This window comes from Melanotaenia boesemani, chromosome 14 (assembly GCF_017639745.1).
Source record: "Melanotaenia boesemani isolate fMelBoe1 chromosome 14, fMelBoe1.pri, whole genome shotgun sequence".
Lineage (NCBI taxonomy): Eukaryota > Metazoa > Chordata > Actinopteri > Atheriniformes > Melanotaeniidae > Melanotaenia > Melanotaenia boesemani.
The window spans coordinates 7,272,272-7,291,991 of record NC_055695.1 but is presented as its reverse complement, the minus strand read 5'-3'; the positions used below and the strand labels follow the sequence as shown (position 1 = coordinate 7,291,991).

The window sequence follows — 19,720 nt, the reverse complement described above, 5'->3', positions numbered from 1 at the left end:
CACACACACCGTGGAGATACAACTTCACAACTTGCATGACAAAACAAAAGAAAAATATCAGTTAAGCTGCGGAGCTGTTATTAAAGTTAACAAGTGACCTTGCGAAAGAGACAGCAATCTTTACCCCCGCCCCGTCTGGCTGGTTGTCGTGCCCCGAGTGTGTAAAGACTTGCCTGCCTATTGTTCCGCCGCTGTCACAGCCTTTAAGGTGCACCGCGGATTAGCTTTAGCTTTAGCCTCACTGGCTAACAGCGCAACCGGCCAGTTAGCGTCGGCGTTAGCCGCTTTTACACAATGCTACAAGGTAACACGGTACCTTTCCCCCACTCGATTTCCCAAACGTCCCCGTGGTGTCCGCGACAAAAAGCAACGAAAATTAAACCAACAGTTGCTCAAAAGCTCACTTTAGAATTTAGACTCACCCAAAGCTCCGTTCCCCAACTCATTGCGGAAACCTTGTGAGTTCTCCCGTTTTGGACTCAGTATTCCCCGCTTGGGCTCCTCCAAACTGCCGCCGGGACTCAGGTCCTCCAGACTGTCTCTGCCGAACACACTCCGCCTACACCTCCCTCTCCTACTTCTCCGCCTTCTACCGAATCGACAGAGCCGCCCAAACACAGGGCCTTGGATCAAAATACAGCTGAAACCACAACTTTAAAAATGCATCAAGTCAGAAGTGACCAGCAAATAAATAAAACAAACAAGTAAATGTTTTCTATTCAAATAACTAAATTATTTAATCACAAACATCATTTATAATTTTAGACAAAAAAGGAATACACACGCGACTTATATATATATATATATAACTTTTTAAACATAGTCATCTAAGAAACAGGCAATAGATACAATTTAAATGCTATGTAGGCTTTTTATTTATTTGTTTGTTTGTTTGTTTGTTTGTTTGTTTATTGGACCCACTTCGTAATTTATAAAGTATTTCAAAAGTTAGATTATATTTACATTTTGCCTTTGCTGTATTACATTCACATTGCAGCCTTCTTAAAGATGTCTGACAAAAATTCTCCTTTCTGATATCCTAAATTTTAATCATGTCAGCCCGTGGTTTCTGTTATTTATTACTTCTTTTTATTTCTCAAAAGAACGTTATAAATTTTATGTACAGTTATCTGAAACCTTGCCAGTCCTTTCATATAGTTTACATAATTAGTTTCCAGAACATTTGGAGATTTAACGTGAGATTGGCAGCATGTAGACAGTACCTAAATATTTACTAATGATGGATAATATTCCTGCAAACAGTCAACAGATTGTTTTTAAATTTTATTTAAAACAAATTATTCACACGATAAAGTCAAAACGCCAATAGTGTTAAATCAACCGATTCAAAGTAATATAGCAGCTCCCTCTTGTGGTAAAGATTTGTCACTGCATGTGTTGGCAAAGTAAAGTAGATGTGACGTCTACACTACTGTAGAAAAGTTTGGGGATTTAGAAATATTTAGAGCAAAAGACGCTGAGACATTTTATGTATATAAATCCAACTTAGCTTTGTTTTTTTAGAAGCTTTTCTTCAGATATCAGATTTCCATGGACAATCTGGTAGATGTAAAAATAGTCTTTTTGCTTTGTTTTGCTAACCTGACATATCATTATTTCCCAATTGATTATTTGTACAGTGAAAAAAGAGGGAGAAAAGAGAAGATGGATCAAGTGTCTTAGTTCTGGAGGTTTTGAAATGATTTTGTAACCCTCTGATGCATTAATTATTAAAAAAGAAAACAGTGTCACAATTTTTTCACATTCAATATTTTACTTCCACAGACACATACAGTTATGTTTTTCTTATTTATTCTTATTTGACGTTTGTTTATTTCATTATTTTTTATCTGTTTTATATAAATATTTTTTTTTTTGTTATCTACTTTGATGTGTGTAAAGGCTTGTTTTATTTTTATATGCATGAATTGTTTTTTTTTTATCACGTAAAGCACTGTGTGTTGCCTTCAGAATGAAAAGCACAACTAAAGTTTGATCTATACAATAATATTTGATCATATTTATACAATAGATTAATTCTAGAAAAATATAGCTTTATAATTTTCTTCTCCCATTCATCACTAAGGCAAATGTGGGAATTCCAGTGCACACACACACACACACACACACACACATATATATATATATATATATGTGTGTGTGTGTGTGTGATTCTTCTTTTTTTGTTTTTCACAGACATTTTATTGACTCTGTTGTCATGTTTTGTATTGGTGCTTGGTTTGGAAACCTGTCAGTAGCTAATGGATCTATATAATATCTCCTTTTAAACTAATACAAGTACAATGAACCCATAATTAAAATCCTCAAAGTAAGTGTAATCGCTCATGTTATTTGTACCTCATAACAGTATTTTAGTAAGTGCACTTACGTCTTGGTATCGATCTAACATTTTGTTGTTTTTTTTCTCGTCTATATTTATTTATTTATATTTTTATTTATTTTATTATTATTTCTTTTGTAAAGGTGCACTACCGTTCTGCTCCTGTAGAGGGCGGTAAGTAGCGGCATCAGAGAATCGCACCGTCCAGCTAACGTAGAGAAGCAGAAGAAGTAGCTCAGCGACATTATTCAGATGTGGAAATTATTTGGGGCTCATTTAAAAATTCCCGAACTTCCAAGTTCCTGTAGAACAGCAGACAAAGTCAGACATGCACCGCTGCATGTTGAGGTAAGAGGCTATTTTCCGTGTTTATATCCCTCATTTCTTTTTCACCTGCTGTGCTTTCAGACGACCTTTGGCACACTTGTAGCTAACTAACAGACTAGAAGTACATTGAGGTAGAAGTATTATAGCTCTCACTTAGAAATGCATTTATTTTCATTAATTTATTTATTTTTTATTACAGAATAAACTTGGATTTTTCCGGACTTTGTTAGCATGCTACATAGCGCCAGAACACTGAAAACATACATACATACATACATACATACCATACATACATACATACATACCATACATACATACATACATACATAACTAAAATACATTTTTTCTAAACTGAATCCAGTAACTTATGTTCGTTTCTTTCAGGTTTAGTATCTGTTAACTTAACTGATAACAGTCATGCTTGCTTCCTGCATTACTTTTGCATACCCTTAATATAGTATACTCTGATATTGTTCAAAAAAGTATTTCATTTCATTAATTAAATTATACATATATTTATTACAAACACACACACACACCATAAGCTATCTTCCAAAAATGAAGCTATTTAAACTATTATAGACCCATATGAAATGTGGAAATGTATTAAGTACATTCATAATATGCCTTATGCATGTATAAAGTTATGCTAAATAGTCAACTGTGAAGTTAAATGCAAATAAACAGCAAATAAACAATAAAATACTCAAAACACTGGGCTCAAAGAAAGTTAAAGTCCTTTTCTTGCGGCATGACTGCTGTTTCTTTTTTGTTGTTCGTTTCTTTGGAAGTTCTTTCATACTTCATGTAATGTTTTTGTACATGCAGAGTAATTTAAGTTTAGTTATTATGATTGTAAATGTTGTTCATATAGTTGTTTCCAGTTAGAATAGGAGTACGATTTACAGCAAATTGCATGTCGTCAGAGAAGTAAAGAAAATATGTGGGTGTTGACTGAGAATGACTGAACTTTTACAGACTTTCATTTCCTTGAACTAAATAAAAAACACTACAAAAAGGTACTTAGTAAAGTGGATAATTGTGATTAATAATAAAAAAAAAGCAGTATATTTAAATACTGTTTGTTTACCTGCTAATAATAATAGTCTCCATCTTTTCTTCTGTTACTGAGTGGTGAACAAACCATGAACACTCATTTCTCGTATGAATCTTCCATTGCAGGTTTGTTGAGCAGCTTAGGCAGAGTTCAGTCCGGTGCATGAGCTCTGGAGTTGGGAGAAGGAGAGCTTTGCGAAGTGCCTTCCCAGTTCTGGACTTGCCCCTGCAGCCCATCCACCTACATGTGTATGAAGCAAACCTGAGAAACAGCAATGCCTGCCTTAAGATGTAGGTTCTGCTCAGGTCAGCAGCATAAACCCTTCAGGTTTTATTTAATATACTCTACTGAATTCTTCTGATTGCATGATTTCAAACATACTATATGTTATGTAAATACTTTTATAAGAGGTTATGGAATTAGTTCATGTGCAGTCAGCCAGAGCGAGACTCTACAGAGAGAGAAATCTAAAACTGAATGAAATGTCTCTGTTTGCTAGGTACACAGAGTTCAGGGAGAAGGTGAGGAAAGGGGGAGGGGAAAACGCCGTAGCCAGACACACCCAGAGAAACAGGAAGTTGCTGGTCAGGGATCGGCTGCGGCTCCTGTTGGATGATGAGGACTTTCTGGAGCTTTCACCATTTGCCGGTTTGGGTCTACCGTATGGGGACATCCCTTCAGCTGGCTGCCTGACTGGTCAGAAACCTCCTGTACCTTTGGTATTAACTATAGATTATAATCTGACTTGTTTGACTCAGCGTGTTTATCTGAAACAGTCACCAGTTTATTTCTCACTCTGTGGATACCGAAGTGTGGACCTTTGTGGACACCATTAAGCACGTGTTTGTGTATATATTCAGGCATCGGCAGGATCAATGACTTGTGGTGTGTGTTCATTGCCAATGATGCAACTGTGAAAGGTGGAACCGCATATCCAATCACAGTAAAGAAGCAGCTACGAGCACAAGAAATAGCAATCCAAAACCGCCTGCCTTGTGTCTACCTGGTCGACTCAGGTGGAGCTTTCTTACCACTTCAGGTTAACACACACCTACACATCAAATTTAATGTCTTTTTTTAGACCAGATTCCTCTTTCTTCAGGAGTTTACTTAATGAATCAAGCTAGCTGCTATTTTAATTTTCCATACTGTGTTTGTGTCGAATGTCCAGTCAGAGATTTTTCCTGACAAGAACCAGGGAGGAAGAACGTTCTATAATGAAGCCATCATGTCTGCCATGAAGATCCCACAGGTAAAGGATTCAGAGGAGGCTGGAAATATTTTTAAAACTAAACAAAACCACTAAATAAAAACATGAAAAGTAAATAATATTAACTTAGAAATCATTACTGATCATAAAGGTGGCAGTGGTATGTGGGTCCTGCACAGCGGGTGGAGCTTACGTCCCCACAATGGCAGAAGAAGCCGTGATGGTGCACCGGATAGGAACCATATTCTTGGGAGGACCGCCACTTGTCAAAGCTGCTACAGGAGAGCAGGTTTCTCCGGAGGACCTGGGAGGAGCCAGACTGCACTCTGAGTAGGTCCACAAATCAAACAAACCCCAAACAGAGGCAAAACTTGAAGTTCAAATCAATTTTTCAACTTACTATCTTGTTTCAGGGTGAGTGGCTGTGTGGACCATTTTGCTTGGGAAGAGAAGGAGGCCTTTGATTACACCAGAAACATCATATCCACCCTAAACTTCCACCTGCCTGAGGAAGAGGAGGACACGTTAAAGAGGAGGACAGAGGAGGAACCACTGTACAGTTCAGAGGAGCTTCTGGGGCTCGCTCCTCAGAGTTATAGCTACAGTCTGGATGTTAAAATGGTACAACACAGAGACACAAAGCTTCTTGCCCTGAAGATTGTGTTGAAATTAGAATTAATAACATGCAGTTGTTTTGTCTTTTGTGTGTCCAGATAATCAATCGACTGACAGACGGGAGCCGCTTCCAGGAGTTTAAAGCTCGTTATGGAACTACGCTGGTTACTGGCTTTGCAAAGATACATGGGTAAAATATCCAAATACACGGACAAAACCACTCATGGTAACTGCTATGCTAACACTTGTTAGCTGTGTAATAATAGGAAATGTGGGTTTTAGAGATGAGGTGTAAAGAATTAGATGTATCAAAACAAACAAAAGGGTTGCTGAATGTCTCTGCTTTTCACATTTGTTATTAATTCACATTTTAATTTGCAGTGTTTTCCCTTTAGTGGTTTCAAGCCTGGTGTTATGCATGAAAAAAACACCCTGACAGTAGTGGTGCTCACTTCAATGACACAAAGTCTTGTTTCAGAATGGCCACACGCAGTCTTCCAAACACAAGTGATCACTTCATAAATAAATAATTGGCCTCGTTTACGCCCACCAGAGTGTTTTATGGCAGTTTTTTTTTTTTCACATTTACAAGCAAGCAAATACATTTATATTTATATTTTATTATAAAGAACTTTGTGCAGTGATGCTGCTAGATTGGTTTCATGTATTTTTGATGGCATATATATATATATATATATATATATATATATATATATATGTATATATGTGTGTACATACACAATGTATGAGTGTGTGTGTGCTATATAGATATAATATTTCAGTATTCACTTTTTATGCCTTGTAAAATAAAAAAAAACAATTCTCAAAGGGGTTTATAGCAACACGTAATGGTCATAAGTTCTGACATACAAATATTTTACGCACATGACTGATTACTGCTTAGTGTTTCATTACAAATTTTATTATAAAATAAATACTGCAAATATTTTGACATGTATGAATAGTCACAGCCATCTTTTTCCTACATATCACCTTGGATGTGGTGGTTAACGCCGTTACCTCACAGAAAAATGTTCCTGGTTCGAACCTGTGTGCAGTTTGCAAGTTCTTGCTGTGCATGCGGCTTCCTCCCACAGTCCAAAAACATGTGTGTTAGGTTCATTGGTGTTTCTAAATTCTCCTTAAGAGTGAGTGTAAGCATGAGTGATTGTCTCTCTGTGTTGTACTCTGTGATGGACCGGTACCCTGCTTCTAACTACTGTGATGTTTTTCCCCTCATCCCAGAGAGATTAGCATAATCAGATTAGTAGAGTCACATAAATTACCAAAACAAACTGACCAGAGCCTGTCTACCACATGATTTGTAACCTCTGCTTCCTGAACCAATCTACCTGTAATATAATGGGCTTTTTGCCTGTTTAATTGTTTGTGTATGGTGTTATTACTTGTGTTTTTTTATTCAGGATCTGTTGTTTTGTATTTTTTAGCCATTTAGTGGGAATAGTAGCCAATAATGGCATGCTGTCATATGAAGCGGCACTGAAAGGAAGCCATTTTGTCCAGCTGTGTGACCAGAGAGATGTCCCGCTCGTCTTCCTCCAGAACACAGCACCTGCAGCAGCAATGACACTGTCCACATCTCAGGTATTTAATCACAAAACAACACACTCACACAATGTCCAGGTCTGGTTGAATGATTGTTTACATTTCAAAATGTGGGGGAAAAAATGTTATATAATCCTCAAATGTGGATTATATAATTTATAAGTTAAATGAAGATAAGATTTCACGTCAGTATTGTTTGTGTCGATCTTCCAGGCAGAAATAAACAGTAACCGTCTGAAGGCTCAGGGTTCAATGATGTCCGCAGTGGCGTGTGCCTCCGTTCCAAAAATCACTGTGGTGATTGGTGGTTGCCATGGTGCTGACAGCTATGCTATGGTGAGTGACTCCACAAGTCCACAGAGTTGTAAATAAACCTTTCTTTGCATTTTCCATTTTCCCCGGATAAATCTATTTAATTTTTACTGACCTAAAACAGAAATTTAGTCTGATTTAACTTTAGAAAGTGGGACAAAGACTTTCTGCATCTTTTTTGTACAGTTTACACAAACTTCTTAAACAATATATGGGATTAAATTTAGTGTCTTTTTCCCTGGTTGTCTCCAGTGTGGACGGGCGTTTGACCCTAATTTCCTGTTCCTGTGGCCCAACGCTCGAGTATCAGTGACGGCTCCGGGTCACGCTGGCTCTCTGCTTGTCCCTGATGATGAGCTGGAGGAAGAGCAGCAAAAGCAGGAGGAGAAGCTGAACAAGAGGTTGAAAGAAGAAAGTTCAGCTTTCTTTTCCTCTGGCAGGATGTGGGACGATGGCGTCATCCTGCCACAGGACACCAGAAAGGTTAAATTAATAGTTTTTTTGTTACTGGTTTCTTTTAGGGCACACTCTGTTCCCATTAACGTAGCTTTTGTTGATGTTTTCCTCTGCAGGTTCTTAGAGACGCCCTGAATATCATCAAACAGCAACATTATCAGCTTTCTACAGAGAAACTACAATCAGCTCCTCTACGCATGTAGAGACGTCTCTCCTTCTGGACTCTCCTTTATTGACTTAGTTTAGGTTTCTGCTTTTTGGACTTAACATAAAGCAAGTTTTCAGTTTGACTGGGAGTTAATTAGAAATCATGACTGTTATACAGCTGTCTAATCCACTAATGTCATCATTTAATCTGTCATTTTTGTACAGAAACATCAGGGGATCTGAGATAATGACTAGCACTCATATAGAGGTCAGATATTTAAAATATCTACTGGCATGTTTACCACTTTGTGCATTTTTATCCAGATTATCATATTTACTGTACATGTAGGACTTTAATCTAAACACCAAGGAGAAAATCCTGGAAAAGTGCCTCTTCAGGTTTGTGGTTTTCCTCCTGTTCTTGCATAAAAGTGCAGAAGTTTCTGTCCTGATGATTTTTGTAATCTGAAAAATGTGCATTTTAAATCATTTTGGGCTGTATTAACTGCAGTTTATTGATCTCTTACAGCCTTAAACCACTTCTGGAAGGTTCTGTCTGCATTTTTTTTTAAAGATATCAAAGTATCTCAGCGAAGCTCCAACACAAAAGTTGTAATTCAGTAATCATGAATGTAAAGTAATTGTTTTATTGTTCATTTGTATAAAAGAAGATATTTTAAATTGCCAAATTGGTGTGTTTTAGTTGCAGCATTACCAAGAACTAGTAATCTCATTCACCACTTTGAGTTCTGAATTGAAACCGTTTCAGTGCCATAAAAGTGAACATATAAAGTTTTTTATTAAACCAAAGTCTTCTAACATTCATTTAAGAAAGAAGAATAAAAGTAGTTTTATATAAAATTATTTAAAGAAATTATCAATATGTCATAAGTTATTTCTTTCTTTTAATATGTTCAAACAAGAAAAGTAAAAATTTTAAACTGAAGATATTTAAATGGAGTCTGAATTTAAATATTGTGTTTAATGATATTCAAACCCGTAAACTGAGAAATAATTTAGAAATGCTATAAAATTTTTTAAAAAGCTGTATTACTTGATAAATTTAGAACTAGGAGACAAAAAGCCCCCAACAACACCAGCGAAGACTTGCAGACTTGGATATTACGTTCATATCAAGTTGCTTAGCTAACATACCAGCAAATACGTAACCTTTAATTTACTCTGAATTTCTGTCACAACTGCCGGGATTATCATGTCTCATTTTCTGATGAAGTACTGAATCCTCAGTCAAAACAAGCCCACTATAAGAAGTAGTTAGAACTCTGATATGGTCAATATAATGAGTTTTTATTTGCATAAAACTGTTTAAAATATATTTAGCAAAATACAGTTTGTATTTGGTCATTTCAGTTCTAAGCCTTTTTGTTTATAAAACAGAACATGTTTTTGTACACATTGATGCTTCTAACCCCCAGCTGCAAGATAGTGGTCAACTTTTTATTACAATTAACCTGGGGGCTATAGAAACTACTTTTAACATATTATTTAGCCACTCAATCAAATTTTTATAATATACTCTCGGGTTCTTAGCAGCTATATTGCTACAAACTATTTCTTTAGCTCGTAAGAAACAGGAAGAGACCGGAGTGTTTAGGACGATAGGTTTGGGATCATGGTTTGTACATCCCATGAAAAGTGACAGGGATGATGATGTTCACCGTGGCCCTGGCAAGCTCCTTTAGGTTTGTAGCGTCCAAGACCAGCAGGAATCCTGGTCTTTCTGCACCTGGTTTCACCACAATGCTCAGCAACACACCTGCAGAAGACAGACAGAGGGAGTGATTCTGTGAGGAGTCCCACCACAGATATATTTAAGATCAGACATGTAGTTGATTTGTTTTTTTAAAAGCACTGCTACATAAGTTTCTGACCTTAAAACTATTTTGATGGCAAACTGACATTCATTATGCACATTCCTGGGGCCATCATTGCCTTCTAGCATCCTGAGGTTGAGAAACAGCACTTCACAACTTATTCTTCAAGCCCAGGGCATTTTGCTTTATAGCACCACACTGGCCATTTTGAAAGTGCACCATGGCTGATCCATCAAGTAAAGGCAAGAGAAAATTTTTGGAAGAAGCAATGTAAAGAAAGAGGAAAAAGTGACAGCAGGTGAGAAGACAAGGCAACTTCAAACTGACCTTTACTGGCTGGAGAGAGCTCAGAGAAGAGACAGGATGGAAGAAGGATGCTGAATTAACAATTTTTAAGTGGCACCAAGGTGAGAAAAATATTTGCCAAAATTTAGAAGTGGGGCTTTAAAGGTCCCATATTATGCAAAATTCACTTTCTTAAGGTTTTCTAACAGTCATATGTGTCCTCATAGCCTGTGTATGAGGCACATCTTGGCATCACTGAGTCGACTTCACCAAAATATTCTAGTCATATGTCACGCCATCTCTCAGCTAAAACTTGGCCTAATAAAGGTCATACAACTAGACAATTATCACAATAAACCAAAGAATTAACAATGACCTAACATTGTATGAAAGAAGTTACTTTAAGTTGTTCCTAAAGGTGGTTTTGCAAGCTTTTGAAGCTATGATGGGGTTTCTTAGTTTTTTTCAAAAAAGCTAGGATCCTACCATCATCCTCCTCTGTGGCTCCAGGTGTTGGTACAAACAGCGGCTCTGATGGGTAACACTCTTCCTCCTGCCACACCCAGGTCTCTTTGGTCTGCACATTCAGCTTGATGATCTACAGAAAAACCAGCAGCTGCTGACAAAGGAAGGTGCACTGACGGAGGCCTGTTAACGTGCAAGCCCTGAGTCGGCCTTCATCTCCCACTAGGAATAATGAAAGTGCTCCTACCCTGTCAGGGATGAAATGGTTCAGTCCAAGGCCATAGGCGAAGGAGTACTTCTTCCCGCAGCACCGAGAGTAGTTGATCTGTGGAAACTCAAAGGCTGAGACAGACATGAGCAGTGATACATGAAAGCAAGCACATTAGTGTAAAAGTACTGAAATTTTCATTTAGTCCCCTTTAATAATACCAACTGGTTTTGTATTAAGCAAAAGCCTGATTACTCACCTCTATAACGAGGTATAACTTGTGAGCATTGTGCTTCTATAGACTGAGCAACACAGCTAAAAGTAGATGGGCATTTTTATATTTTATTTTTGCTGTATGTTTTGTGTCGTAATTGATGTCATTATCTGTCTGACTACAAAACTAATCTAACTACAGGTACAAATAGTCATCTGACCTGAAACTTGATAGTTGACATTTTAATAAATATACAGTAGTATGCAGTACATAAAGGAAATTTCAAAGGCAGTGCTATTTTTTGTCATTAAAATGGACTGATGCCATTATCTTATCTGGTTAAAGAAAGGTTATTATTATTATAAATGCATGTGTGACATGATGTGATTGAACTGTGTGTGTGTGTGTGTGTGTGTGTGTGTGTGTGTGTGTGTGTGTGTGTGTGTGTGTGTGTGTGTGTGTGTGCGTGCATGTGTTACCCTGTCTTGGTCCAGAAAACAGGACTTCGGGTTCAAGCCAGATGGTGCCATCGCTGTGAAGAACAGCAGTTGCTGTGGTGTAGGGAAGTGACACCAGATTCTTGCCCTGCTCCTCCTGGACATAAAAAAACACCCATGATATTATATAAATGTCTTATTTGTTCTTTTTTTTAAAGGAAAATTTTAATTGGGAACTCCTGATTGAGTAGAAGTGACATGAGACAAATGCAAATAGAACAGAAAGTGTCATAAAACCCTCAGTTTGATGTTTCAGTGATTACCAGGTTTTATTTATAACATTTAAATAACATATAAAACAAGTACTTTAATCCTTTTTTCAAGAAGTCCCATCTGAGATAGAAACTATGTAGTTCTAATTATATTTTCATAATATTGTAATTCCTTTTCTTGTGCATGTTAATAGCCATTTAAGTGATGCTGTTCCTCCAGCATCCTTCATGTTGACCAGGATAAAGATCCTTCTTGACGTGATAACACACACATTAGTGAGGGACAGTCCAAGCTGGCAGCGTGTGTGTTGGCTCACTCTGTGGATGTCCAGCGGCAGAACGTATCGTCGGACTTCAGGCTGAGGAGCTCTCATTGCTGCTCTCTTCACCTCCTCCCACTCCTCCTTCAAATTGGCCAGGTACAGGTAGTTATACACAAATTCATGTCTGCAAAGCAAGAGACACATTAGCATGAAACATACATTAAACATTTCAGCACACACACATACACACACAGGGCTTTACAATCACCCCTTCCACGTGCAGAGGTCCACCACGACGAATCCCTGGTCTTCATAGGTGTTGATGTGATGAAAGAGGTTGAAAGCTGATGTTCTGAACTTGTGGCTGCTCATATACTCTGCTGGGTTCTTCGTGGCCAAGTGGAACCATGTCTTCATCACACACAGAAACACACAAACACGCATAATGAATGTGTTGAGTGCTGATAGTGCTCGTGTTTGTGCAGTGAATGATTGAATGGCAAACCCAGAACACAAAAGAGCTTCCAGATTTCAACCTCTGCCCATCCTCTGTCCCTGCCTACCCCCATAGTGTCATTGGATTCAAAGCAGTCCATGTACGTGGCTCCTCTGATGCTCCAAGCTGACAGGAACTTCAGCAGGTTGATCTTCACCGGCTGCTCCACAAATACAAAATAATTCTCTGTCATCCCAAAACTACAGAAGCAAACAAAGCGACAGAGATTTGTTTTAATGTTAGAGATAAAGAAGGAGGGAGAAATACTGCTGTGCTTTATTATAATTTTATCATAATATTCAGTATATTGACATACTGTGTACCTGTGCATGTAGGAGGGTTTCAGCCGCTCACTGCTCGGTAGCTGAACCACAACTTGGGATTCCTCTATGGGGTCTGACTTATCTGGAGACACACAAATACATCTTTTTAGTAGTTTCTCTCCTTTTTGGTTATTTTGGATGGTTTTGTAGTCTTCATGTTTTTCTTTTCTTTTTAAATCAGCTTCCAAACAGGCCACATGATGTAGAAATTGTTCTCCTTGTAAACTCAAATATAAAATATAAGACAAAAAATATTTGAGTCTGTTTGAAATGACACGTTTCCAGTCTTCTATTGAGATTTTTCTTATCTTTTATTACATTTATTGTAGCCAGCCACTTTAAAGTTCAGATGTTAAAACAGTCAAAAGCCCACAAGTTAAAAATGCATTATGTTATTTAAACAGTTGAGCCCCGACCTATTTTTTAGGCTTCTTCTAGATAATTTAATAACCATAATGAAATGAGTATTTTTCTGCAACCACAAGGTTTATTAGAACAACTTTTTCACTCATAGTAAAGGAAACCTTTGAGAGGTTTTTTAAGATGTGAGAATATAAGCATTGTGTTACTGGAGAAGAATAAATTATGATAGCACAAAGCATGTATGCAAAAAGTTTTAGGCTCACCTAAAAAAAGGATGACTATGAATGTCCCTTTGGAATGATATAGCTGTGAGTCTAAATTACTTCCAAATTAGTGCAATATATGAACATTATGTCTGCATAGGCCAACTCTGATAACGTGAAGCAGAAGTAAATTAGAACGATTCCAGTTCGGACACTTTAAAGATCTCTAAAATTTGGCACAATTTCTTTTATTCTGGAACATCCGATTTTAAAAGATTAAGTTAAAAGAACAAAGTCCAAAGATAGCATATAATTTTCTTGCAAATGAATCTGGTTGTAGATATGGAACAGTTATAATGCTGCTGCTGTACGTATGCAGGTGTAGAACAAGCTTGTTCTGGTCCTTACTCACCTTTCTGTGCAGGTGGAATCTTGACAATGTTGTAAGCCAGACTCATGTTCTTGCCAAAGCAGTTACCGACATTATAGACTGTACCATCTGCTTCAATGTGTGGGTGGGCCGTCACCCCATTCACTGAGACGTATTTGCATAGATCCACCTGATGCAATAATATGCCAAGATGATAAAATCTCAAATTTTCCATAGCTAGATTGTTTCAGTCATGTCAAAATGCCCAACTATCACTTTTTATAAGTTAATTGAGTCTAGAAACCCTGAAACTACAAAAACAAACAAACAAAAAACAAGAATTCCTTGACAATCAATTATAATCAGCTCCCACCTTCTTTAACGTCTCAAGGGAATCAGGATCAACCTTGGTGATGTAATTGGTTTCAGTGACAGCGTAGAAGTCTTCTCCAATCGGATAAATGTTCACCAAACAGTTATCAGTCACCTCAATGCCTCTGAAGTAAGTAAAAAACCTAAAGAGATAAGAGCAAGGAAAACAACATAATGATTCAGGATGCTCACAGGAACATCTGAAATCCTCAATACATCAGTAAACTGTCATAATTTCTACAGTTTCACTTTACCATCAGGTCGATCAGCTGTTTTCAGGTGACATATCTGACAACCTAAACATGTTTTATCCAGAAAGTCTCTTTAAATAAATATTCACATGAAAAATGCTGGAACCAGTCAGTGCAAACAATCCATCACAATTATAAATTCATTAAGTAAATGTTTAAAATTTATAGAACCTGGTTATATATACAAGAGAAGTGTGGAAAACAAACGCTATGAAATGGACAAAACAAGGAAAAGTTTGTGTGCAATCTGGCAAATAGCCGTTGAAAAGGCTGAACCTTTTCTGGTCTTATCTAAGCAAGAGAGCTAATCATGTCCACTTTGCTATACGTGCCTAAACATGACGTAAATCACATCTGAAAGTATAAGCCGGTCAGATATTGAGCCCCTACAGTATCTAGCCAACGACTAAACTGCAGTAATATTGAACAATAGCTGAAAACTCATGTTTGGGGTTACCTGGAGAAGATGTTTTTGCAGGGGTCTGGATAGGCTGTGGTGCCAAACTCAGTGATGACGACTCTGTTCTCTGTCATGGCTCGAACGTACGCATCCGTTCTGATGAATCTGAGCACAAATATCAGCCTCATACTTCTAACAACCAGTAAAGCAGCTCTTTTCAATCCATGCTCATAAAATTAGAAAAAACCCAGTGATCTTGGTCTGTGTTTTACTGTTTTTGTATTGTGTTTTAACTGCAAGGGACACAGTCCTACTCACAACTTCCTTTGTGGAACAAAGAGAATAAAACATGTAAAATCAGGAGTATGAAAACTGGACATTGTAGAACCAAGACAGTCAAATTAAACCTTCAGCGTTTGTAAGGTACTGAGAAGGATTCTTACCTCCTGTAGTACGTCACCTGACCATTCTTCAGGTCAAACTTGTGCATGAGAGCCTGTCCATCAAAAAGGTGGTTAAAAGGTTCATCCCCAACCTCGAAAAGACCTGGACCCATCCTGAGAAGACTGCCCCCCAGCCATGACGGGATAACACCTGAGTGAACGGGAAGGTACATGCTGTAAACATTCTGATCTTTCTGACTCAACACAAGGAAAATGTTTGTGTCAAATTAAATTCTTACAATTTATTAATAAGAATATTTCAATAATAAGACTAATTCAGAGGTAATTTGTAACTAGATTACCATGACGTTCTACTTATTCACTTACTTTACTTTAGAATGGTACTTCATCAGCACTACTTACTGTTAAGTTCAATAACAGGTCATTAAAGAGCGCCTACCGCACTCATTTAAAGCTTCTATTTATTCTGAGTCTCCAGTAAAGCACATAAATAATTCAAGAATCACAGCTCTTAAGCATCATTTCAGTTTAACCATTATAAACAGGTCGATTTTAGTTACTGCAAATCAGTCTGCTGCACTAAGAATGTAAATGTGGAAAATCAAAACTTTGGGACTAAAACTGATTATTTGGGGTGATGTGTCAGGTATGTGTGCTTGTTTAGCTGCAAGAAGGCTTTTTTAGCATGTTTCTTACCGGTGACTTGTGTAGTTATTGGTTCATTCAGCTCCTCCACTGTCTCAAAGATCTTCTTGTATCCTGCAGCAGGATGCTCCACCCTGAAGGAGGAGAGAAAGGAACAAATTTCATAACTGAGCTAGTCCTTCTCTTTTTTTAATGGCTTAGCTGAGAGACAATCATTCTTGGCTTTGAAAACAGTATCTGACCAAATGGTTTCAATACCACCGGGACTGAGTAACACGTGGAAATTTAAAGTATTTCACAAGTTCTTGTTTACAGTTTCCCTTGGCTGAGAAAAACTGTGAGAAAAACAGCTTTAAATAGACTGTGTGGTGAGTTTACGGTTTCCTTCTTTCTGCAATAAAAAACAAAAGATGTCTGTTGTTTTTACCATAGCAAGCTTTTTCTGTTTACCTGCCCTTGCTTCTTTTTTCTACTTTTCTTTTTTACCCTTTCATTTTATTATTAAGAGCCTCTTATTTTCTTTTTCTTGACATTTTGTTTTTCTCTATGGATCTGTTTGTGCAAAATGTTGCTGCAATTCATCTTGATCGTCTTAAAATGGTAGAATGAGAGCTGAAATGTCCTCCTCTGGTGTGTAGTCCCTGCCTTTTCCATGTTTTAACTGCTTTTTTAACTTATTAAAATATTTTATAAGGTTGAGCTTATCTGCTATTTAAAGTACAAAAATATAAAAATCTTGTAGGAAAAACTGGATTATCTAAAATCTCTTCAGAAGAATCATAAAAACTTTCCTCTTTAGCACAACACTCATCTGCCAGCTGCTTTCTCCTCTTTCATTCCAGCGAACCTTTCATTTTCAGCCTTAAAAAGCTGTTTTCATTTAGTATTTAACTTTCTACCTTTAAAGAAATGAAGAAATAGAGTGTTGCTCACCGGCTGACCATGCTGCTGTACACAAGTTGTTCGCACAAGAAAGATTAGATTTAAACTAAGCAGACTTCCTGTGATGAGGGATAGAAACTAAGCCCTCCTTCTCCCTTCTTTATTTTTCCCCTCCTTTCTTCAATCCTTCGTCACCCCCTCTCCTATCCTTTTCAGAGATTTTTCTCTCCCTCTCTTCTCAAAAATCTTCCCCCGCCTCCCCCACCTTTAACCAGAGCCGAACAAACCAGCTTTGTCTCCTCTCCTTTCAGCCGTCTGGCCCCTGAGCTCCATGCAGAATTTTCTGCAGGCACCTAAACAAAGTCTTTGTCAACCTGGGAACACAAACACTCCCACCTACTAATGATGTGGGTCAAACTAAAAAGTCAACTTTTAAAGGCAGCATATTGGTGTTGTTTGAAGGCGATATGCATGGAGAAACTATTCTGTCTAATTAGTTCCAGACAGCTCTGGCAAACACTTTTTTCCGCTTGGTTCTTCTGAAAAGAGAGAAGTATCAGGAAAACAAAAATCAGCCAATGCATTTGTCTCTTTTATATTGTCTGTTGTCTTAATAAATGATGGTTGGATGCAGAATAAAAGAGGAGTCACAATACAAAAGGTTTAAAAGAGCAGTAATCTGTCATTTAGTGAGTGTGTGACACTGTTGATCCATCAGACTAATGCTAATACCCAAGAAATGTCTATCATACCACAACATATGAGCTTCATTTGACAGAGTGAACAAAATATTGTAATATTTGACAACTTGGGGACTACAAATGTTGGTTATAGAGAGTAATTTGAACAGTTTTATAAAGCTGAGGTGCTGTGGGCTGTGTTTTTCTGAGACAGCTGTTTCCGATCATACTGAAATATTTTAACTGTTTGATCTTTAGTCAAAAGAAAGATTCCTCAGAGGACTGATGCTGCTGACTTTTGACTAAAGTTTCACTATGAGGATAACAGTGATGAAAATTTCATGGACTTTTCTGTTTTATTACCAAATGATGTAACTATATAAGAAGTGGATGAAGCCAGTCTAACATGACCAGTCTGTTTCAAGTTTGTTTCAAAGCTGTAGGTTAATCTTCATCCTGGTTATTTTGAAGCCAGAGATGGAGACAAAGAAAAAAGAAGCTGACTGGACATAAATCCATCCCTATGAGAGAGCCTTTATGAGTCGTAGGTGATTTAGTGACTGTTTCATGAGAGAAGTTGGGATTTTATTTTAAGGAAGCGTACTTGGCCATCTATGGTCTGGACAAAGTGCCAAGCAGCCTCTTAAATTAAGATTAGATTACATTACAAACTTTAGGAGAAGTTAGAAATTTAACCTAGGATTTAGTGGAAACCTTTGTACTTGAGAGTAATGTAGTCAGGAGAAGCTGACCTGGATTAGTTGGACCGGCAACAGAGAAAAGACTCAAGTTTTTCCCAACAGCTTAAAAGTGTAGTGTGCAAAAAAAAAAAAAAAAAAAATCAAAGATCAATGGCAGAAAAATATAATACCTCAGTAAAAGCTTTTTGTTGTTGTTGTTGTTATTTAAACCTTTTACTAAAATTATGTTTTTATTCTCTTGGAAGGAATCCTTTCTATCCTATTTTGCCATGGATCTACATACAGCTTTGCAGTACCAGCTTCATTTGATAGGTGTTGGAGCACTGTTTGGGATAAATAATGCCTTAAAAGGCACTTAGAAGACAGTACACATCCACTGCTGAACTAGGTCATTGCTGCACCTGTGACCACTGGATTTACTCTCAGATGAAAAGATCTTTATGTCGGGAAGAAGTTTGGCCACTGAAGGCCACCATCCATTCACAACTGTGCTTGACATTTGAAGTAAATGATCTGTATTTATATAGCGCTTTACTGTACCTGGTGATACCCAAAGTGTTTTACATTATACGTCACATTCACACACTGATGGTGGAAAAAATGCCATGCAAGGTGCTCAACCACAACCCATCAGGAGCAATTTGGGGTTGGGTGTCTTGCTCAGAGACACCTCCACATGAGATTAACAGTCCGAGGATCGAACCAGCAACTCTCAGGTTACGAGACGAGCACTCGACCCACATTTGAGTAATTTCTATGCTCATTGTTACCACTAGGTGTCAGTTATTTTTACACACTGTACCTTTCACATGCCAACAAAAATATAGTCCTGTTTAGATCAGGTTTGTGGGTTACTTGAAGATGAAGCAGAAACCTGACGATCACATGTTCAGTAAGTGCTGCTGTATGGTCTCATTGGCCAATTAAGTCTGAGGGTCCAGACAGTATCAATAAAGACTACATACTATAATTAATCATATACGTGTGCAGTTGTGATAAATTAAATGAAAACAGGCAGTTTAGTCAAACAGAGCTGAACAGGTTTATTTCCCAGAACTTTGCATAGTAAACATTGAAAAGTTGTTGGTGCACATTATAAACTCCTATGTTAAAGCTAAAAAACACTGTTGATGAATGTATATGCTTCCACACATACATGAACCATTTTATCTGAGGTATAAACAAACACCAGGTTACAACTAATACTTCATAAAATTCAAGATAAATAAAAAAAAAGTTATATTCTTTACAATTCCTCAAACACTTCAGACCTTCAACTGACCAGAGACCTGCTAGCATCTCGTACCAAACTGACAAAACTGGGCATTTATGTCTTTTATACATGCAGCCAGTTATTCTAATTATTAGGCAGTAATACAGCCTAATAATTTCAGACAATGCCACTGAATTGTAAGATAACAAGTCAAAGAAAACATTTTTTATTTATGATTAATTACAGACTACTGGAACCTAACAGCTGTCAGGTGTTTGAGGAAATGTCTACAAATTATTCATTGTAATATTCTGTAAAAAAAAAAAACAACAAAAACCCCCTAAACCCAGTGCAAAATGCTTCTTCAAACAGGGAACAAAAACAGGGATGGGGGGGGTTGTGAAGCT

At 37.4% G+C, this 19,720-nt stretch overlaps 3 protein-coding genes across 7 annotated transcripts in view; 1 reads left to right on the top strand and 2 right to left on the bottom strand.

Moving 5' to 3' along the window:
* fnbp1l (formin binding protein 1-like) overlaps positions 1-569 on the bottom strand; it is a 50,698-nt gene extending 50,129 nt beyond the window's left edge. For 2 of the 5 annotated variants that reach the window (XM_042007179.1, XM_042007180.1), the window contains exon 1: positions 423-568. In XM_042007179.1, the coding sequence (XP_041863113.1) occupies positions 423-446 (24 nt within the window). In that variant the 5' untranslated portion in view covers positions 447-568. Of the gene's footprint in view, positions 1-422 lie in introns of all 5 variants that reach the window. The other 3 variants (XM_042007181.1, XM_042007182.1, XM_042007178.1) reach the window with 2 other exon arrangements.
* Positions 570-2,559: 1,990 nt separating this feature from the next.
* On the top strand, positions 2,560-8,808 carry si:ch211-198n5.11 (methylcrotonoyl-coenzyme A carboxylase 2). Its single transcript, XM_042007183.1, has 12 exons — positions 2,560-2,689; positions 3,851-4,015; positions 4,225-4,421; positions 4,586-4,764; positions 4,897-4,977; positions 5,087-5,265; positions 5,349-5,556; positions 5,649-5,740; positions 6,999-7,155; positions 7,330-7,452; positions 7,681-7,911; positions 8,001-8,808. The coding sequence occupies exons 1-12, from the start codon at positions 2,670-2,672 to the stop codon at positions 8,085-8,087; spliced, it is 1,719 nt and encodes a 572-aa protein (XP_041863117.1). The 5' UTR covers positions 2,560-2,669; the 3' UTR covers positions 8,088-8,808.
* Positions 8,809-9,337: 529 nt separating this feature from the next.
* LOC121653436 (retinal Mueller cells isomerohydrolase-like) lies at positions 9,338-16,888 on the bottom strand. Its single transcript, XM_042006918.1, has 14 exons — positions 16,771-16,888; positions 15,889-15,971; positions 15,232-15,382; positions 14,846-14,953; positions 14,139-14,280; positions 13,808-13,955; positions 12,830-12,911; positions 12,574-12,706; positions 12,279-12,421; positions 12,065-12,194; positions 11,518-11,632; positions 10,864-10,958; positions 10,638-10,749; positions 9,338-9,808 (listed from the first exon to the last, which is right to left on the bottom strand). Exons 1-14 carry the CDS (start codon positions 16,779-16,781, stop codon positions 9,663-9,665), a joined length of 1,599 nt encoding a protein of 532 aa, XP_041862852.1. The 5' UTR covers positions 16,782-16,888; the 3' UTR covers positions 9,338-9,662.
* Positions 16,889-19,720: the final 2,832 nt, after the last annotated feature.